Source organism: Rhinolophus sinicus, linkage group LG06 (genome assembly GCF_036562045.2).
Source record: "Rhinolophus sinicus isolate RSC01 linkage group LG06, ASM3656204v1, whole genome shotgun sequence".
NCBI lineage: Eukaryota > Metazoa > Chordata > Mammalia > Chiroptera > Rhinolophidae > Rhinolophus > Rhinolophus sinicus.
The window spans coordinates 107,054,932-107,078,418 of NC_133756.1; the positions used below are offsets into that span (position 1 = coordinate 107,054,932).

Here is a 23,487-nt window from a genome sequence, read left to right on the forward strand (position 1 = left end):
ACTTTTCATAAAAAAAATCAATGTCTATAGCTCTTAGCTCTCTTTTTTTACTTAATGTCAATGGCTACACTCAAAATTCTTTTAGGCAGCAACTAAGCAAGCATCTCAACAAAAAGTTTCACAGAATACTCACCCTAGTGACCTAAAGCCGTTTGAGGAGAAGGAGAGCAAGGTTTTCTTTTGCTTTGCTGGAAAAGCTGTTATTATCTAAGGAAACAAACTCAAAAATTTTAAACACTCTTTTTGTCTGTCTTGCCTTCAAATCTTGATTGGAGACATACCAGTCATCTGAACAACCAGAAAGATTAGCTTAAATGTCATTTCTTGCTTAAACTTTTCTTGGTGCTACCACCAGATCACATACATACACACACAACCCATAATCACATACCTGTGGCAATAAGCTATACCAGCATGGTGCTTTAGAAAACCCATGGACTTTGGAGTCAGATGTAGGTTTGGATCCCAACTCCGCACTAGCAGTATGATCTTGGGTATGCTTCTTAAAACCTCTTGGCATTCCAGCTTCCTTAGCTTTCACGTGAGGATAATACTAAACTCACAGAATTTTGTGATAATGAAATGATATCAATTGTGTAAAATGCCCAGATCCTGGCAAGGCATATGATAAAATCCTCCCTAAATATGAAATCAATCAAATCTTTCAACTTCTATAATTCTTCTCCAATGACCCTAAGCCACATGTGTTATATTTTTATGGCTTGTGCTATGAGTATTTCTTACATTTCTTCCTGATTCTCTGCATCTTAAAGGAAGAACCTCTGTATCCCCAAAACTCTGAGCCTGGGCATGCCTAATTCCAGCTCATGATTTCATCTAAGGCTTTCTACAAAGAATTTTTCTGAACTAAACTATTTTTATAAAATATTCCACTATTGTCTATCATTAATGCCCTTTTCATCATGATTTATCATGCTATGGAAGTTTGAATGGGGATGTTAACCATCTGCATCTAAGAATATTGTCTTCTAACATCACTAGCGGATATCATATACTTGTGTTTCCAATTCCTGCTGAGAATGTTTCTGTGAGCACATTTCTCCCAAGTCACTATTTTCACCAGTTTTAGCTCTCCATTTTCTTTTATTAGGTATATTACCTAGTTTAATGCAAGCCAATATAGACAAGATGTCCTATAAATATCTGTTCCTTGAAGTAATGAAACAACTCAAGGTGAATCGTTGCTCTCCAACTCAAAGAGAAGTCTTTCCTGCTCAGGACCCTTGGCCTAGGATGTTCCTGAGTTTCAAGCTCAGTCTCACATTATGACAGGTGGTTTAATAGCCACTATTTGTTTATGAACTGTGAGCCTATTACTGTCATGATTAATATTTCTATGCCCCAAACGTTTCTCTGTGTTAAAGGTATATGCTTATATTTATTGTATCATTTCATTGAATAGGTATATTTTATTAATATTCAAGATTATGCAAAGTTATTTTGCAAAAACAAAACTGTTTCTCTTTTTTTAAATTTTTATTTATTTTTTATTGGGGAATATTGGGGAATAGTGTGTTTTTCCAGGACCCATCAGCTCGAAGTCAAGTCGTTGTTTTCAATCTAGGTGTCTAGTCAGGGAGGGCGCAGCTCCCTGGCCTGTGTGGGAATCAAACTGGCAACCTTTGTGTTATGAGCACTGCACTCTAACCAACTGAGCCAATCAGCTGCTCTCTCTCTCTCTCTCTCTCTCTCTCTCTCTCTCTTCACAATTAACTTATGCTAAGTTATCCTGTTCTATGAAAATTTATTAACTAATATTTACTGAGCATTTATGCGCTATTGTAAATATTTTGCGTTTATTTTTCAGATATGTTGAGGAAAGTACTATTTTTATTTCCATTTTAAAGATGAGAAAATTGAGGAACCGAGAGGTACAATAATTCATACAAGGTCGTACAGTTAATGAGAGATTGAGCCAAGAATCAAATTCATAGTCTGACTTTCATACCAGATATGTTAAAGGTATTCACATATCTTTAACATACTTAATATTAGAGTCTGTGCCACGTTAACCACACATGAAGAGTAATTTATCACCTGGCCAAATTTCCTTGTTAGATTTTAAGTCAATATTGTAGGCAGAATAAGCCCCCCACCCCCACCCCACAAACAAGTCCCTGTCCAAATCCCCATAACCTGTGACTGCATTTTCTTACATGGCAAAGGGGCTCTTCAGATATGATTAAAGGTGGTAAGGACTTTGAGATGGAGTCTCCAGGAGTACGAGGTCAGCCCAAACTAACACATGAATGTTTAAAAGCTTATAATTTCCCTGGGTGTAGTCAATGAGAGAGAGAGAGAGAGAGAGAGAGAGAGAATGATCCGAGTGATATAACATATCTGCCTTTAAAGATGAAGGGAAGCCACAAGCCAAGGAATGTACACTAAGTCCTCACTTAACATTTTCGAGAGATTCTTGGAAAGTGTGACTTTAAGAGAAACGTCGTGTATGGAAACCAATTTCACCATAGGCTAATTGATATAAACAAGAGTTAAGTTCCGATGGCTTATTTCCGGTCATGAAAACATCACCAAACTTCTAAATAAAGACCCAAAACACTTTTAATACTAAACATTGAAATAACTGTGAGCTATACACACATTGAAGAAAGATTTATAAAAACAAGTAAGATACATTCTTTCCTTATCCCCTTACGCTAGATCCAGGTCACGTGGGTGTCAGGACCCTATCCCGGCAGCTCAGGGTGCAAGGCGGAGCCCTGACCCTGGACAGGTCGCCCTTCCATCACGGGGCGCACTCGCACCCACACTCACCCTCACTCACTCAGCCTGGGACAATGTGCACATGGCAGTTCACCGCACAGGTGCTTCTTTGGGACGTGGGAGGAAACCGGAGTCTCTGGAGAAACCTACGCAGAAGCGGGGAGAATGTGCGTTCTCCACGTGGACAGTGGCCTGGCTGGGAGTTGCTACTTTTTGTTTTTTCCTTGTCAGCGCTGTAATGGAACACTGTTGAACGGAATGAAAGCATTCGAGGACCTGCTGTAGATGGTCCCTAGAAGCCACAAAAGGTAAGGAAATTAATTCTTCCCTAGAGTCTCCACATAAAACACAGCCTTAATTCCGCGATGATTTGAGCCCAGTGAGACCATTGTTGGGCTTCTGGTTTATTGAATTACAAGATAAATTTGTATTGTTTATGCCACTATGTTTGTGGTAATTTACTGCAGTGACCAGAAAAAAAAGTAATACAATCAGCAGCAAAGTTCTCTTCGCTATTGGAGAAAGGTGAAAAAAAATAAAATAAAAAAACAATTCAGTTTTTCTGTATGTTCTCTCTTTCTTTCTGTCCACACACACATACATACTCATACAAACACAGCTACTCTTCACAGTTTTCCTAGCAAGAGTGTTTGAAAATGACGTGATCTGAAAAGGAAGATTGACCAAAGCCCAGGCAGAGTGTAGTATTTACTCAAAAAGCAGTAAGAACAAAGTGTTCACACATGTCTTCAGGTTTGGTCTTCAGAGCCATCCCAGCCTTCCCAACCCCTGTTACATGATTACTTGTCTATCCTAATAGCTGAACCTGACTGCTTTCATTCAGACTATTCTGATGTCCCGTGCTCATTCTTCCAAGGGTGGATTTCTGGTTCTGTTACTTGTATTCTTGCATAATTCTTGAGGCACACACACCTTTCTACCTGGCCAAGATACACACATTTCTGAAAATATCTCATTTTGGGACCAATTTACATGTGTGTTATTTCCTCTCTCTAATATGGCTTTAGTCTGAATTTTCTACAAATTTTAGTGAGAGAAAATGACCATTAAATGTAGTAATTTGGAAAAGGCATATTTATGAAAGGGAGCAATACTTCAAGTGCCAATTAGGGTCTTCAGCTCCTCTCAGAGATAATTGCAACTCTTTTTCCTTCTAACTTCATCTTTTCATTTTCTTTTTTATTCCTTTTGTTCTCTTATTTTTAGACTCCTTCTCTTTGCATTTTAAAATCCATACAACCTGTTTCGAACGCACTGTGGCAATTCATTAGAAACTAGCCATAAAAATATTCATATACTTTGACTCAGCAATCATACTACCAGTAAATAATTTAAAAGAAATCAGATGCCAAATGTACCAAGATATTCCTTATAGCACTAAAGATAATTTAAAAGATACATAAAACCTAAATGTCTAGTAGCAAGGAACTGGTTAGTTATGACACATCAACAGAATTAAACAATAAATCAGAGTGAAATTTATAATCATGAATCATCTAGGAGAAACTGGATTCAAATCCCAGCTGAATCACCTAAACTAATGAACAGACATGTAAACCTGGACAAGGTATGTCTCCTATGAAAGTCAGTCTCCTCATTTGAATACACAAATAATACTTCTTCTCATACTGATAACATGAATATGAAATAAGTTTATATATATGAAGTTCTTAGCATAGTTCTTGGAAAATCATAACTACTCGCTAAATTGTTAACATCTTTGTTATTTATTTTTAAACAAGAAATTAAAAACTGTTTGATTATGATTATGATTGTGAAACATATAAGTATTGGTAGATTAACAGGAAGTTATGAGAATAATTTCTTACCTTACTGTTAAGAAAAGAACTCATAAAACAATTAAACATGGGCCATATAGAGTTTTAATAAGGCTGCTATTTAAAAGAAGATACTTAAACTATCCCGTTGTAAGTTTTAAATAGCTGAATGATTTGAAAACCCTTAAGGCCTCCAGTGTCATAGGCAATTTTATCTTCACTATATTGTACAAGCTAAGAAATGCTTTTGGAAAATAAGCTACACAAAGTTTAAAAAAAAACAACTCTTTTTACTTGCATTTAAGCAGCTTTCGGAAGAGTCTAATCAGAAGGGGAGAGGGACTTTATTCCACTGACATGCCCTGCAAAATAGCACAGGCTCACAGTAGGGTGGCAACAATGAGTCCCTTTTTATGGTGACAAAGAAAACTGCTCCAAATCAAAGCCCATATATACAAGGGAAATGCTATTTTAAAACATTCACAATCAATGCTAGTTGCCACTCTGCTAGATACACTGGCTGAAATGGACTTGTACCCATCACATATTTGTTTCTACAGATGAAGAATTATATATTTGACTTGTTGGAAAGGTTAGGTACTAAAAATAATCTTTTTTTTTTTTTTTTAATAAAACCAAAGGAACAGAAAAAGTGGCAGCTGCTTATTGCGTATTTCTTTCTCTGTAACAAATTGTGACTTGTAATGTGGCAGTGAAAAACAGAAGAGCCGAAAATGGATCAATTTATAAAATCTATACTATGAAACAACGCCATAGAATGTAATGCTGATTAGAATTTAATAAAACTGCTATGGTAGGTGTTTTGAAATACCAGTCATGTAATTTTGGTACCTTATTGAGAGAACCATGGAATCAATGTGGTGGTAGTTTTATCACAGGTGTTACTGCTACTCAAGTAGTTACCTTGAGCGTCTAGAGCAGGGGTGTCAAAACTGCGGCCCACGGGCCAACTGCGGTCTGCAATCTATTGTTAATTGGCCCGCAGCAAATTCCAAAACTATATTTAGTTTACTTAAATAAACCAGGTGAGGCAATACGTACGTGAGTGGCCCGGCTGTTTGTATATTTTACCGCATACGGCCCTTGGTAAAAAACGTTGAAAAAGTTCAGACACGACACCTCTGCTCTAGAGAAACAAACAATAGTCTCTGTTGAAGTGCAGTGATAAAGGAGGCAATTGGCTTGTGATAAAGTAAAGAATGACTTTATACAGCTCCCTGTCAGTGATAATGAAATTTCCTTGGATGGACTTTTATTCAAGATGCTTTGTAAAAAATGATTAAATATACCATCTGGACTAAAATTTTGCCTTCCAATCAAGCCTAGCTAAGTCATTGTTTTGTATTCTGGGATCAGAGTAAAGGGAACCATGATCACTGTTACTGCTTCTCCAGAATCTTCTGCAGATCCTTTTCCAGATTTGTTTTCCCACTCCTTGTTCTCAGTTTTATTTCCAATTCCCAACTAAACTGAATTCACAGCTTAGATGCTATTGCTATTTTACTTTAAATCTTTTTCTTTTATTTTTTCTGGTTATGCACCACGTTGAGGATATAATCCCCGGTATTTGCCCTCTAGTCTCACAGACTTTCATTGTGTCAGTAAGTAGGCTGCTTCCCATCACTCGCCCGACTTTTCTCTACTAGGCATCAGAAATTAGACAAGCTGGCAAATGATAAATCTGACAACTCATCAGAGTGCAAAAAGGAATATTGCTCTATAATTGAGTTTGTTAACTATTAGTTAATTTCTTAAGAGTCAGTGACATTACTTCAGCAATAATTGTAAATTTCTATTCATTCTAGGTGAAAAATAGCCAAAATCACAGGGCCAGTGTGTAGGATAGGATGATTTTTCGCTTTTCTTTGAAATCCAAACTGGAACTAAATGAAATGGGATCATTTAAAATTATGTAATTTTGACTTCAGGTCAGTCTTTTCTAGATAAAAGCACTGTCAAGAGCTCAATTTTTAAATGCATTTATAAACAATCTGAACACTACGCTTTAGACCTTATGGGAATTGCAGAATATTTTAGTTGAAAGGTTTTGTACAGGTCAGCAGGCCTCCTCTTCAATTCCCTCGCACAGATGGAGAGGCTCAGGCACCAGACCCAGGCAGGTGTCTGGGAGCCTGGGTTGTACAAGCCTGTCTTTAAAGCATGGCGTCAAGAGTGAAAAGACTGTTCGGAGATGATGCTGAAAATGTAACTCAAATAGTCAAACTGAAGTATGTATTTGAAAATGCTAAGCGCACATATATAAGGGAACTGAGGAGACTGAGGAAGCCAAGACAGCAAATGAATTTGGGTGAGAGGGTGGAAGCTGAAATCTGGCGAAGCTGATACTGTGACAGCATGACAGGGATTTTTTTTTTATAGAGTATACTTGGCCTTGCTCCTGAATGGGGAGTTATTAAGAGTCCTGAGTCAATTTAAATAAATACTACTATAGATTCAATACTTAAATTCTCTTTATAGAATTCAAGTTGAATTAACCATCCAACCTATGTGTGAAGAATTGCGGTGATAACCACTTATTATTTTCTAAGGATGTCAATTTTGGTTTTGGAAAGCTCAGAGTGCTGGTTAGTTTTTCCTCTTATTGGACCCTTTTAACTTCCACTCACTGGTCCTAGTCTTTTATGCTATGCATTGCTGTAATACAAATGTATATCCATTGGACTATTTTTAACAATTTAATTGGATCCAAAAGTTCAAGTACCAGGGTTATCTTGACATCCTAATTTATGGTTTTACAAGCCAAGAAAAATAGAAATGTTATTTTACTAGAACTACAGGAAGGCTGATATTCACATAATTGTTCTGAACCTTCAAATGTTTTATAGCATTTTAAACATTTTCTAATACAATGAAATTCTTCTTAGAAGATTGAAAAAAACACTCTTAATAGGATGATTATTGTCATGGTCAACATGTTTAATGAACACATCTTAAGGCAGGCACTTAGCCAGATTTGTTGTAGGGGCAGGGTTCTTGTTTTCTGTGACCTTCAAAAGGTCAAGAACTGAAGGTTGTTTTATATTTGATGTCCATCACACATTTTGGAGCAGTAATGTAAAATATAAGGGAAACTATGCTCTCTGAGGAAAATAAAAATGTGTTTATCAAGCTCAAAAGAGTCAGTATAAATGTGTTACTATTTTATTAAAATCAAAGAAAGGAGATAATAAAAAAGAAACATGTCATTAAACAATCAGAAGGAAAAAGTCAAATATTGCCACATTTTATAAGAGCACTTTTATGCAGATACAAGTAACAATTACTCATTATCAAATGGCATACTTTCCTGGGAAATATGGGCTTGAGGAAAACTGTCAAAGAAGATGATCAAAAAACAGCAAGACGAGCACAGGTGCAGTCTACCTGAGTTGGAGGGGGCATATACTTTGTATTAGAATTAGATTACAATTCTGATCATGATCTTCACAGACAAATACCAGGGATTGCCATTGGAACGTCCCCCGGAGACTCCAACACCCCTTGCGTTAGAGTGAAGTCAGGCTTCTTGGCCCTACCTTGTTGCCTAAGCCTTTTATAAACGACTCTGATGCAACAAGCTGTGGTAATCTTCCTTTTCCATGAGGAGTGGCTGATTTTCTTCAGTGAGCTGCTTTCTCTTGCGACGACAATGACGGAACAGGCTCATAAGCCCTCCCAGCACAACAGTGAGGACAGACCCCACCACAGCTGCCCCAATGAGCCATGGCCAAATCCGACTCGCTTGTTCTAAGTAGGGCTTAATGTAATCTTGAAAAAAGTCCGGCTCTGAAATAGAAAGACATCCCAATGTTTTTACTATTATCATCGTCGTCGTCCTCCTCCTTGTCTTTATCATCATCAGTACCCTTGGGTAGGACTTTGGAGTCACACACTCTGGTTTGAATGCCAGCTCTGCTACTTACCAGCTACAAGAGCTTGGGAAAGGTAAACCTAATATTTCTAAGCCCCAGTTTTTTCATCGGGAAAATAGGAAAACAATACCGTCTTGTTGGGTTGTTTTAAAGTTTGTAGATAATATCTGATCTGTAAATTATACAGTGTCTGCCCCCAAGTCAGCTACTATAATGTTTTAGCTATTTATTCTGGTATTCACTTCCATGTTTCTAAATAACAGGCAAATGTTACTATCTCTTATCAGGTTTATCTCCAGAGTTCCTCAAATACACATGATGATTTTAGCTCTCTTACAAACTCCCCTTTTCTTTCTTCGATCTTTTCATAATAATAATATCATGATTGGGGGCAAATCCACATCCAGGATTTTCATTACTTTTAGTATTTAGATATTATTGACAGTTGAATGAAATGTTATGCTATGATTACATTTCCTTTCTTACATTTTTTTCCCTTGAACTTAATAATTTATTGTATCTTTTGCTTGATTTTAAAGTACCCACCACTATTTATAATCTACTTTAAGATATTCTATATCCATTTTGTAATACAATGGAAATGAGAGTGCATATAGAGCTTAACATAACAGAAAATGATGGCTATATGACTTAAATCTTGACCAAAGTAAAATATTCAACTTTTGCACAGTTCCCTTAAAAATAAAAAGGTGTGCCTTTGCCTTTTTCCTTAGGTGGAGTGTGGTTAGTATCTTGCTGAGCCATCATGGACCATGTGATCCATGTTAAACCCTAGACCTTATGGGACTATAAGAAAGGAATTATGAAGTTGATATTTAAAAACATTCCAAAATCGTTATTTGAATAATAAATTAATTTACGTAAGCCTTGTGTATTTGAATCTAGATCTGCTCCCCATTTCTACTTTCCCACCCTTGTTGATGGAACTATAACCTTCCTTTATGATCCCATTCCTTGGCAATAGTCAGTTAATGTGTGGTGGGCCACTGACTCGTCACGGGCCAATCAGAATCATTTCTCAGAATTAACTGTGCTGGAATTGAGAGTTGGGTAGTTCCAGAACTGATGATAGCCTTGCTTCTCAACATGTGGAAGACAGGATGATGTCAACACACTCCCAAAACTAGAGACAAGACTCAGACAATGAATACAATAGTATATTATTCAAAAAAAAGAAAAAAAAGAAAAAAAAGGAATCTTAACCATTTGCAACAACATGGATGGACCTAGAGGGTATTATATAATAAGTGAAATAAATCATACAGAGAGAGACAAATACCACATGATTTTACTTATATGTGAAATACAAAGGACAAAACACACACACACACAAACAAAACAGAAACAGACTCATAGATACAGAGAAAAAACAGATGGTTACCAAGATGGGAGGCAGGTTAGGGAGCTGAGTGAAAAAGGTGAAGGGATTAAGAAGTACAAATTCATAATTACAAAATAGTTATGGGGATGCAAATTAAAGCATAGGGAGTATGGGCAATAAAATGGTAGTAACTATGTATAGTGCCAGGTGTGTACGAGACTAGTCAGGGGGATCACTTCTTAAATTATATAAATGTCCAACCACTATGCTGTATACCTGATGCCAATATAAAATAATATTGAATGTCAACTATAATTGAAAAAAAAACAAAAACTGATAATGAAAAAAGAAATCAGAGGATGAGGGAGTTTGGGGGGAGAGAGAGAGAGAGAATCAGTCCTTAGTTCCTGCTGTCCCTCAGTCAGTTGCATTTCTGCTTTTTCCACAGTTAGAGTCATCCTGTTCTTTGAGTTTTGTAAACTAATGAATTCTCCTTTTATCTAATCTCATTCCTATGGAGTTTCTGCTATTTGAACTTCAAAAATTCCTACTTATTTAAAAAAATTAATTATATGCCTACTACAATAAAAGATAAAGTACCTTTGGATATTCTGGAATTACAATTATATATAAACTTCATATATAGTAAAAGTGAGATCCATAACCAAGGAGAAAAGGAGTATTTATTTAATAAAATATCTTGGAAAAAAATAGGTGGCAATATGAAGTAAAATTTAAAATGAGACTCTCACTTTACCCCATAAACTCAATGATGTTCAGAACAATTAAAGCATGGATATTATTCAATTCAGAGAATTTGTTAAAAACTAATTTTATATCAAAGCCTAGTATTCATTCAAAGAAGATAAAGTGGAACTTCCAAGGCTTAAATGGGGCTATGGGGCTAAAACCCTGTCCATTTTTCCTACGTTTTGTTCTGCCTTCCTTGGCACTGTCCTTTTGTTAGCTGTCACTAGGATACCTCTAAATACCTTAGAATTTATTAAGCATAATTTGAACAGTACTGCAATTTAATGTTTGCGTTTTATTTTTATTTTTTCCCCATCAGGAAGGGACAATAACTTGCAAACGATAAACATTATCAAATAAATTATAATATAAATGATTTATAACTTGGAATTATAGTAATTTAAATCTAAACAATGAAAACCAGCAAAGCTGAAATAAAGTAATTTAAAAATGTTAAAATTTTGTTCCCTCAAACATAAAAGTTATTGTTTTTAATGTATTTTAGAATTGTTTTGAAAATGTGACTACAAATGCCTACAAATTGCTATTTGTCACTTCAATAATTGTACATTTAAAATTTCCAATCAAATGCACAGTATACAGAGGTCACATAGTAAGTATAATTTCCTTTATTTTATTTTTAAAGATTTAAATGGAAATTAGTAATAAATACATTTAAGCCCCTAATGTGACTCTTTGAGTCTTTCTATCTTTACTCCTCTGATAGTTTTTGTTCCCTTTCAGTAAAAAGCACCCTTTGGACAGTAGGGAAAAAAAACAATGAGGTGGAACATATGTATACAAGACACATGGGGAATAAAGAGAACCCCCTCTCCCATGCAGTAATGGAGAGATAGTGTGTGATTCAATATTTGCAACTTATACTTGCTTTGTGAAAAAATTAGTCACTATCTTTATGTTCTCAATTGAGTTATCTATAAAACAGAATAGATATCACTACCAGATAGGGTTATGAAGATTGGCAGAAATAACAATTTTTATGAATCTTTGAAAACCGTTATCAATATGCTGCTTTCTTTATCTACTGTGGATATTTACACAAAGAAGGGAAAACGTGAGACTGTTCCTCTTTGACTCACACTAAGCCCCTTCCCTTACCATACATCTAACCTTTGAAAAATTCCGTGTTCTCAGTTATCTTAATGTTTTCAAAGAGCCAATCTCCTCTGCCAGCCATTTTAGTATTCCTTCCATTGGCTATGCTCTTCAGATAAGGCAAAATAGGTCAACCATATCTGTTCAATTAGGGGTCCCCCAAAGGGCAGGAACATGTTGATAAAATACAGGTTCTCTCATTGACCCTAAATCATGGTTTTGCTATGCCGTATACTAACTGGATGGCCTAGGACAAGTTACTTAAATTATTTAAGCCTCTGCTTTCTCATCTGTGAAAAGGAAAAACAAATAATAGTACCTACTTCATATGGTAGTAATGAAGATTAAAGGACATAATGCAAACAGCACAGCTAGAAGAGTTCCAAGCACATTAAAAAATACTCAATATGTGTTAGCTATTATGAAATGACTAAATTTATCTCCTTGGTGTTAATTTTCCATCGCTCATACTACCCAAATAGGAGAATTTAGCTACAATAAATACACTTTACACTTTATACCTCTATTTTTCTTGTTATTCTTTTAGGTTAAAATATTCCCTGTGCTCTTCTATCTGCTACCTGCCTGCTCATCCTTCAAAACCTTGTCTTGCCTATTCAGATGAAATATTCAGAAGTCACTGTTTTGTTTTCTCCTCTATGAAATTTATGACTTCTTTACTACACTTAACACAGCCTCCTGTTTCATTCTTTCTTGCACAATTGTCTGACTTCCACATTGGATTTATAGCTCTTTGAGGTCTGGCACAAGAGGTAGCAAGTCGGTATATGTCATTCATTTGTTCATTTTGTCTTATTTATCTGTGTATGTTTTCATGAGTTATCAATGAGTATAATGAAACATCAATGCTTGTTGAATACCTCTTACCGACAAGCCTTATGTTGTTTTACTGCTTTGGGTTGTTGCCCCTCTGTGTTAGTGGAAAGCAGGGTGAAGTGCAGTGAAGAGGACCTCCTAGTGACAAAATCTGCCTCCCCTACATATTGGTGTTTGATATTGGGAAAGTCACTTAAATTCTCTAAGTATCAGTGTCCTCACCTCTTTCTAGGGATGATAATACTTAAATAGACGGTTGGTTAATAATGCATGTACGGAATCTGCACATAGCAGGCTCTCGAGATGGGGGAGACATAACTGTCTGGTCCTCATTTATTAAGAAGTTATTGAAATAGTTCTTTCTACTCAGAAAAAAAAATATGTAAAACCAAGATCTAGTTAAATTACCACTACCTTAATTATAGTCATAGCAATTATCATTATAATAGTTGTTGTTGTTGTTGTTATTATTATTACTTATAATCAAAATGTCCATAATTTTTCTTGGTAATCCAGCAGGAAGTTCCCAAAGGAATTTCCAAACTGCTGGATGTTTATCTGTGCCACACTGCCCTATGCTTTTTAACACATCTCATTCATTTAATTGTCATATCTCTGAGGTATTCTGACCCCAAATTTCAGGTTAAGAAACTGAGATTCAGGGAATTGAACTAAAATTTCCCAAGGTCACACAATAATCAGCAAATAGAGTCATGTCTGAAACCCATTTTTTCTTCTGATTTTAATTCTAGTGCTCTTTCCATGGTTTTCATGTACAAGATGTATATTAAGCAGAATGAATGTAAATTTAAATATTCTTGCAACTTGGTTCATGTAATAAATTGGTGATAAGGATTGCAATGCACTTTCCCAATTTAAAGGATTTGGTGATAACCTTGTAAAAACATAAGGTTTTGTATTCTCTCAAAAGAAATTGGTTACACTTTATTTAGAAATTCATATGAAAGAAATTGAACTTTACCTGACTCTTGTAGGTAGCTATAGTCATAGCCCAGGTCTCTGGATGAAATAAAGAAATCACCATTTCTGTAGAGAGGTATGAAAGGAACCATGTAGGATTCCCGATTATGTCCAATGGGTGCATTGGCTTCTGGATAAACTTCTTGAAGAGGTCGGTGCCTTCGGAGCCACTGTTCAAAAATACTGCAGAGGAAAGGATTATTCGGACTCAGAAACATACTGTTTATAAATCAAATATTTGGATTGCTATAGTAAAATAACAATACATATCTGACATTTTTTTTTATTTTTGTTAAAAACATAGCACACAATATTATATTAGTTTCAGTTGTACACAATAGTTATTCAACATTTATATAGCTACAGAAGTGATCACCATGATAAGGTCGACAACCATTGACACTGTACCATGCTATCACAATATTATTGACTATATTGCCTATATTGTACATTACATCCCCATGCCTTATTTGTTTTATACCTGGAAATTTGGACCACTTATTGCCCTTCACCTTTCCCTCTACCCTTTTTAATTTTCCAGTTACAGTTGACATTCAATATTTATTTTATATTTCAGATGTACAGCATATGGTTAGACAGTTATATAATTTAAAAAATAATCCCCCTGACTAGTCTACCTGGCACTATAGGTAGTTATTACCATATTATCAACTATATTCCCTGTGTTTTATTTACATCCCCATGATTATTTTGTAACTACCAATTTGTATTTCTCAATCCCTTCATCTTTTACACTCTGCCTCCAACCCCTCTCCCATCTATCAACTGATAAATCTAGTATCCATCTGACAGCATACATAGTTATTACAGTATTGTTGACTATAATCCTTATGCTATATCCTACATCCTCATGACTACTTTCTAACATCCAATTTGTACTTCTTAACCTCTTCCCTTTTTTCATCCAACCCCTCAACACCTCTCCCATCTGACAACCATCAAAACATTCTCAGTATATGTGAGTTTGTTTCTGTTTTGTTTGTTTATTTTGTTCTTTAGATTCCACATATAAGTGAAATCACATTGCATATGTCTTTCACTATCTAACATACTCCACTCAGCACAGTACCGTCTAGGTCCATCCATGCCGCAGCAGATAGGAAGAACTCTTTTTCTTCCCTGGCCAAGCAATATTCCACTGTATATTTGTACCACCTCCTCTTTGTCCATTCTTCTACCAACAGACATCCAGGCTGCCTCCACATCTTGTCCATTGTAAACAATGCTGCAATAAACATATGGATGCACACATCCCCTCGAAGTAGAGTTTGGATTTCTTCGGATAAATGCCAGGAAGTGGGATTACTGGGTCCTTCTTTGTCTCTTCTTATAGCCTTTGTTTACAAGACTATTTTGTCTGTTATATAAGTATTGCTACTCCAGCTTTTTTGTTTGTTTTCATTTTCATGAAAAAAACATTTTCTATCCCTTTAGTTTCAGTCTGTGTGTGTCTTTTGATCTGAAGCGAGTCTCTTGTAGGTAGCATATGTAAGGGCTTCGTTTTCTTATCCATTCAACCAACCTGTGTTTTTGATTGGATTATTTAATCCACTTACATAGAAAGTAATTGTTGATAGATATGTAGTCATTCCCATTTTATTATTCATATTTTTGATTTTGATTTTTTCCATCTTAAAGAAGTCCCTGTAACATTCCTTGTAATACTGGTTTGGTGGTGATAAACTCCTTTAGCCTTTTCTTGTCTGGGAAGCTCTTCATCCGTTCTTCAATTTTAAATGATAGCCTTTGCTGGGTAGAGTATCCTTGGTCTTAGGTCCTTGTTTTTCATTACTTTGAATATTTTGTGCCAATCCCTTCTGGCCTGCAAAATTCCTGTTGAGAAATCAGTTGACTCTTATGGGAGTTCCCTTGTAGGTAACTAACTGCTTTTCTCTTGCTGCTTTTGGGATTCTCTCTTTGTCTATAACCTTTGTCATTTTGATTATGATGTGTCTTGGTGTGGGTCTGTTTGGATGAATATTTGTTTGGGACTCTCTGCACTTCGTGGGCTTGTATGTCTGTTTCCTTCACCAGGTTAGGAAAATTTTCAGTCATTATTTCTACAAACAGATTCTTAATCCCGTGCTTTCTCTCTTTTCCTTCTGGTATCCATATGATGCAAATGTTGTCATGCTTGATGTTGTCCCAGAGGTCTCTTAAACTATCCTCATTTTTTTTTTGGATTCTTTTTTGTTTTGGCTGTTCAACTTAGGTGTTTTCTGCTACTTTGTCTTCCAAATCACTGGTTTGATCCAGCTGAATCACTGCTTCATGTACTCTGCTGGTGATAATTTTCTAGTGTATTCTTCATTTCAGTTATTGTATTCTTCATTTCTGACTGGTTCTTTTTCATGGTTTCTATGTCCTTTTTTATGCTCGCTATTTCTTTATTGAAATTCACATTGAATTTATTGAAATTCCTTGAGCATCATTATAATACTTGTTTTGAAATCTGTATCTGGCAGGTTGCCTCCATTTTGTTTAGTTCTTTTTTCTGGAGTTTTCTCCTGTTCTTTCATTTGGAACATATTTCTTTGTTTCCACATTTTGGCTGCCTCTCTGTTTCTTTCAGTGTATTGGGTAGGGCTGCTATGTCTCCTACTCTTGCCTGGTGGCCTTAAGTAATAGGAGTCCTGTGCAGCCCAGTCTCCCTGGTCAGCTGAGCTGGGTGCTCCAGGAGTGAATTTTGTGTGGGTCATGTGTACCCTGTTATAGTTGAGCCTTGATTGTTGTTGGCATGTCAGTGGGTGGTACTGACCCTCAGGCTGACTGGTTATGGTGTTTGGCCATGTCCATAGCTTATGGGCTGCTGTGTGGGGGTCTTACCCCATGGAGTAGGTTTTGCCCCAGTGGGCTCTGGTGCCTGTTGAGACTACCTTTTGTGTGTGCGGCTTGTGGGGCTAACTGGGTGATGCTGTGCTGTGGTCTGAAGTCAGCCTCCAAGTATGTTGGTTCTGGTGCCTCTTGGGAGGGGCTGTGGCCCAGGTCAGCCACTGCCTGTGACTGTCCAGAGAGTACCTGATAGGAGCTACAAAGCAATTCATATTTAATTGCTGCCTGTGCTGTACCTGGAGGCGGGTAGGAGAGGCCACGCTGTGAATTGAGGATGGTTGCCACCAGTATCAGGTCTCGGGTAGCTCTGCAAAAAGCCAGCACACTCTGAGGCTTGTTGCCACCTGCTGGCTCCCATAAGTTTCAGCTATTGGTAAAGCTTCCTGCAGTAGGCAAATTGGGTGAGGCAGGATCTCATTGAGTCAGCAGGGTGGAACAGTGGAGCTCACCAAGCCAATCAGATTCAGATTTGGCTTGTGAGGGCGGGCTCAATACAGGAAAGATAGTGGCTCCCTGCTGACTGCCTAAGAGAAGGGTCCCACAAAGGGAAACTAGAAACTGTTTCCCTCCAGTCCTCACCTGAAGTTATACAACTCAGTCTTTCCCCACGTGTCTCTGATGCCCCCAGAGTCCATCCGCAGGATCTCAGGGAGAGCACCTATGCGGGCTTTTTACAAGGATGTCTGGGTTTCCCGGAACCTTCTCTTCTGCGCACATGGTTGGAATGCCCACTGGTTTTCACATCCAGAAGTTGTGGGGGATCCTCTTCCTGGCACCACTACTGTGGACTGGGGACCCTGGTGTGGGGGGCTGGGGTCCCTTGATCCTTAGTGGGGAACCTCTGTGACCAAGACATTTCTCCCAATTTTCAACTGCCACACATGGGTGTGGGACCAGCCTGTTTCACGTCTCTGCCCCGCCTACAAGTCTCAATGTAGCTTCTTTATATCCCGAGTTATAAAACTTCTGTTCATCTAGACTTCAGTTGGTTCTCTAGATTGGTTATTCTATAATTTAGTCATAATTTTGATGTGTTTACGGGATGAGACTAACACAGCATTTATCTACTCCACTATCTTGGATCTCCTAATAGTGATTTATCCATATCTGACATATCTTAAAATCCCAAGATGTGGAAAGATGCCAAATATATTTTTCATGCTTTGAACATATTTTATAGAGCACCAGTGTATGCTGTCAGGCTCTGATGAAACTCACTCATTTGAAAGCAATATTAGAGGATAACTTTGAAAAAGGAATTTCTTAGAAGATAAATGAAACTTACATGACAAGCTTAGACCCTTCAGAATGCTGTAGAACAAGGTAATTATTAGTTCAGTGACAACTGAGTTATAGTTGTAAGTTAAATGTGTTTCTTGTAAAGAAAGAATGTACGAAACTAAATTGGAATTAATACCGGAATTTGGTCATTTTTTTGGTCATGCTGAATGACTTTCAATTATTTCAACCATCTTGTTATGTTTGGTGAAATGTATGCTTAATGAATCTTGGAGCGAGAAAGAGCTCACTTTCCATGTAGAGGCTAAAAATACTTGTTTAGTTTTCCAACTTCCCCTGAAGCTAGAGTATGACCTCATGCTCAACACTCAGTCAATCAGACATACCCTCCAAGACTTTGAAACAGGAGATAGTGACACAAAGAAGCGAGGACAATGGAAAACCAGTCTAGTAGTGGACAGTAGCAGTTGTGATTACAACAGCAAGTTTTTAGGGCCAGCAAGGCCAGAAGTACCAGGAAAGGTATTTGCTGTCCTGTGTTCTCTAGCATGATTTTGGCAGATGCTTGGCTGCTGCCCTCTCCCTTGTTTCCACCTGTTCCTAAACCTGCTTCTCCATGATTTACTGACTTATCCAATATCCTCTCAGCCAGAGTTAGTTTCTGTTGCATTCAATTAAGAACGCTAACTGGAACAATAGTTTAAAAAATAAAAAGATCAAAAAGGTCCAGTAAAAAAAAAAGGTTTAAGCTATAGCAGGATTTATAGTTGGTCATTAAAAGGGTGACAAAGAGAATGGCTTTGTACTATTAGGTCATATAACATGGGGGGAAGAACCCTACATCACTAGATCTGGAGTCAGAGAACACCCCTTGAGGCCTAGTTCTGTGATTTAAGAGCAGTATGTCTAAGCAAATCACTGGACTTCTTGGAGACTTAGCCTTGTCGTCCTTAAGATGAAAGTAGTAATATTTGTCCTATGTGTTTCCAAAGGGATTATTCAGTGTGATAATTTTTATGAAAGTGCAAGCTAAGGAAGCTGTTGTTACTTAGTTATAAAATTTGAGTTAGGAGGTAAAAGGTTAGTGCACAGTCAAGAGGATGGTATTTTTTTTTTTTTTTTTAAAAGTGATAATGCTTCAAACAAACAAAAAATTAAAAAAAAAATTTAAAAAAACATTCTGAAGGACAAAAGAGAGTAAGGAAGTCAGGTGGCAGAAGTGGTGAATCATTTTTCCGTGATGGAAAACAATTCTACTTGCTTAAGGGAATATGGATTTCAAATACTAACTATGGTCAAGGTTGGTTTTTAATTGTAATTAATTGAGGGATCAGCAGAACACTGTAAACACTGAAACTCTGGTGCCTGAATACCAAATGCTCCCTAACCTGCTCAATTATTAAATATCTTTACTGAGTACCTACTGTGTGTCAAGTTTTGGAGCAACATGAACATTTATAAAAACCTGAATTCTGTGGGTTGTGACAAAGGAAATTTGTAAGATTGCTTAAGCTGTTTGATTTTCCTTTTCTTCATCTACAAAAGGGGAATAATATTTATGTCATGAAGGTATTGTGAAGGTTAATTAAAATAGCATAAGTAAGATACATAGCGAAGTGCTTGATAAATGGTAAGCAGAAGCTATCACCATCCCTATGCCCTTCTTCCTCCACCACATTATTAATGTTATACTGGGAGGACTTTACAACTGGTGAGAGAAATGAGACTTGCTGTAAGAGAAACGCCAAAGCCGTGTATATTTGAGCTGGGTGTTTAAGAATGGTTATTATTTTGATGGGCAGAAATGGGAAAGGAGAGGATTTAAGAAGATTCGTTTTTCTGGGTGCCTCCGTTTCCTCAACTGAAATAATTAGAAACTGGCTTAACAAATAAACCCCAAATTCTCTTCAAGTCCTAAAATTTTATGAATTAGTATTTTTAACTTCCACAGTGTTCTAGTCACAAAAGCATTACTTATTATGTACAATTCAGAAAATATAAACACACAATAAAAGAAAAAAAGCACATGTAATTGTTCCATAGTTTTTTTATATCTAGTTTTTTTAAAAAATATGTGTATATAACATTACATATATATTAAAAAAAGAATTGTATTATGGATAATGTTTTATAAGACATTTTTTTTGTACTAAACAGTGTTTAAACAATGTTTACCAATTTTCAACTAGTAAATCTATTTTTTCATGGGAATGAGACTCTCTGAAAATTAATCACTCACCCATCCCTATTAAACTGACTGATTTAGTAATAGCCAATATACAATGAGCTACTAGACAAGGGCTTGAGGCAAAAATTGTGCCTCTTGTCAATTGAGAAAAATTACTACTATACTCCAATTTATAAATAATCTTGTTTCTGCCAAGAAATAAAAATTCTTTACCTAGGTAAGACAAGGACATCAATTCTTAGCACCAAAGGATTTAATGGATGAAACCGTTAATGTGCTCACCCACCTTATCAACCTTTTAAAATGAAGGTATTAATCTTGATTAAATTCTTCATTGGTGGTTCTCATCTTCAGTTAATTTCATCAAACCGTGTCTAGAATGGCTCACATCAGAATACTAATGTTTAACTTAGATAATCACACTGACGTTTTGGCTCACCAAGGATACATTTAAACTATATCTATGCAGTTTTCTGGAAGTCTGAGCAACAATGAAATGCACAAAAGAGAAATACTATAGGAAAGGTGAAGATGATCACATATGGAAACAAAAATGGATGTGTTTTATGTGTAAAAGTAACACAGGTTTTAGATCTGACATGGAAAGACTCTGATCACTCTCATCCTTACAACAAGGAAAAACTAGAAAAAATGGAAAATCAATAATTTTTCTCAGACCTATGAGAGAAGTGAAGTCCCAGGACAAACTGACTCCCCACAAACTGCAGAGATAAGTGCATTCAGATGAACACAAGAGATTTGCTTGCCATGAGGAGAAGCAGCTGGACCCGTGAACTGTAGAAATACTCAAACACTTTGATGAGTGGCTGGAGGTTGAACATGGATCCTAGTGATAATAAGAAACTTCTGGGAGCCACAGTCTTAGGAAGATTCCCACACATTTGGGGGTTTTACCTCCAGGAACTGTACCAGATTTTCACAATGAAGATTTGAGAAAGATCGCCTCCTGACTCTGTCAAAGGAGAGAGAGAGTGGCCATTGTTAAATATACCCAGAGCCTCCTCTGTAACAAAGCCCCTTTATCCAGGGGAAAAGACTCCAAGAGCCTTATCTCAGCCAGAGGAAGGGAATTCCTCTCAGTGCAGCCTCTTGCAGCCTTTCTGTCTCACATAATGGGAAATAAAATATAGGCCACATAGGTCAGGGCTTCAAGGAAATAGACTGAGGATGCTGCAACCAAAAAAGGGAGTAGGGGACAAGGAGGAAAAAAACTGGAGTTGAGAAACACTCTTGATAGTCACAGCCTCCAAGATGTTGGCCAACTAAAAGACTAAAATTTAATCAGAATATTTTAGAGCTCTACCCCCTCCCTCATATTTTATCCTGATACCAACAGAGTTCCACTATAATAACTGAGTCACAGCTAAAAGAGTTGCAAGACAGATAGTGTCTGAGGAATAGTATTCAGGGAAGCCCAAAGCCAAAAGTGGAAATTAAACAAAGATACTAGAGAAATTTGAAGCCTTTGGCACCTATACAGTAAAAATGTATCATTAAACAAATGATTTGCCAGTTTAACATAAATTCTTACATTAACGACCTATCTACCTCAGCTCTTATCACCCAATAAAACATGTTTGACTTTCAATAAAAAATCACAAGTTATTCCAAAAGGCAAGAAAACAAGATAGTCTGAAGAGACAAAACTATCATCAGACTCAGCTCATATATGACATGGATTTTGGAATTATCAGATAGGAAATTTAGATAACTATGAATAATAAGTTGAGGTAGGAAAAATAAACAACATGCAAGAACAGATAGGTAATGCAGGCACAGATCCAGAAACTCTAAGAAAGACTCAAAGGAAATGCTAGAAATCAAAACCACTGTAATACAAATGGAAATGCCTTTAATGGGCTCATCAGTAGACTACACAGCTGAGGAAAAAACCAGGGAGCCTGAAGATAGAAACTTCCAAAAGTGAAATGCAAAGAGAAAAAAAAAAATAAAGAAAAAAGAAAAAAGTCAAGAACTTTGGGACAATTTCAAAGGGTGTAACACATATGTAATTGAAATAAGGAGAAGAAAGAGTAAATAGAGCAGAAGAAATATTCTCCAATCAAAGGAACCAGAGGAGCCAAACAAAATAACTCCCAATGGCCAAAAGTGGAACAATGTAGCCACAGAATAAATAAAGTAGTATTAGATTGTAAACCAAAGTATAAAATAAATACAAATGAGTCCATACTGCTATAATTTAATGAATAAATCAATAAATGGGTAAATACATAAATCTACCATGCAGGATTCCAAATAATTATGTAGCTACTCCAAGTACATAAAGCAGGTGGCACATAAGTCCCCACTCCCTATGTGCTACGTAGTGACTTTCTTCCAAAGAGTACAGTATGGAAGGGTGATGAAGTCATTTACACTTTAAGAAATCTGACATTTAATATTCTTCTATTTTAGCTTCAGGTGTACAGTGCAGGGCTCAGACATCTGCATAATCTATGAAGTGATCCCCCTGATAAGTCCAGTGTCCATCTGGGGCCTTATATAATCTTTACAACATTATTGATTATATTCCCCATACTGTATTTCACATCCCTGTGACTATTTTGTGACTACCAATTTGTACTTCTTAATACCTTCATCTTCTGTCTCATCCTCCAACCCCTTCTCCCCCCTTGTATCTAGCAACTATCAGTTTTTTTCTCTGTATATCTGAGTCTATTTTTGTTTTGTTTGCTCATTTATTCTGTTCTTTAGATTCCACATACAAATGAGATCATATGGTATTTGTGTTCCTCAATCTGACTTATTTCACTTAGCATAATATTCTCTAGGTCCATCCATGTTGTTGCAAATGGTAAGATTTCATTCTTTTTTATGACAGAGTAGTACTCCATTGTATAAATGTGCCATGATTTCTTGATCCAATCATCTATTGATGGGCACTTCAGTTGTTTTCATATCTTGGCTATTGTGAATTGTGCAGATGCCTGACCACTGCACTATATACTGGAAGCTAAAGTAGAATAATATTGAATGTCAACTATAATTAAATATATATATGTATACATATAGTATATACATACATACATATATATATATATATATATATATATATATATATATATGGAGGGAGAGAGAGAGAGAGAGAGAGAGAGAGAGAGAGAGAGACATGGGATGTGAAGTAGTAAAGTACAGCATAGGGAATATAGTCAATGGTATTGTAACAGCTATATAGGATGTCAGAGGGGTAGTAGGCTTGGGGGGTTATCACTCTGTGAGAGGTGTAAGTTTATGATCATTAGGTTGTTTTGTGTACCTGAAACTAATAAAAAAATAAAATTGAAAAACAAAACAAAACAGAACCTGGCAAACACTATTTCTGCCAGGTCATCAAGTTTAACATCAACAACAGTACATCATGTTGATAGTATGCACCCTTGATATTATGACAAGAATGGTGCTTTACCTCTGCTGTTTTCCTCCCCTGAACATGTAACTCTAGCCTAAATATTAGAAAAACATCAGACAAATGCCAATAGTGAGGAATCCTACAAAACATCTGAGCAGTTCTCCTCAAAGCAGTCAAGGTCATCAAAAACAAGGGAAGTCTGAAAATAGTCATAACCAAGAGGAGCCTGAGGGACATGATTAAATGTAAAGTGGTGTCCTGGATGGGATCCTGAGACAAAACAGATATTTGGTCACTGCTAAATAATCCTAATAAAGTATGGACTTTGGTTAATAATAATGTATTGGTACTGT

At 36.5% G+C, this 23,487-nt stretch overlaps 1 protein-coding gene across 1 annotated transcript in view; it reads right to left on the minus strand.

Annotated features, from left to right (window-relative positions):
- Positions 1 to 7,711: 7,711 nt before the first annotated feature.
- The window catches only part of TYR (tyrosinase), a 90,369-nt gene continuing 74,593 nt past the window's right edge, over positions 7,712 to 23,487 (minus strand). The window contains exons 4-5 of the mRNA XM_019739563.2: positions 13,465 to 13,646; positions 7,712 to 8,351 (exon numbers count right to left, since the gene is read on the minus strand). Of these exons, the coding sequence (XP_019595122.2) occupies positions 8,119 to 8,351; positions 13,465 to 13,646 (415 nt within the window). The 3' untranslated portion in view covers positions 7,712 to 8,118. The remainder of the gene's footprint in view (positions 8,352 to 13,464; positions 13,647 to 23,487) is intronic.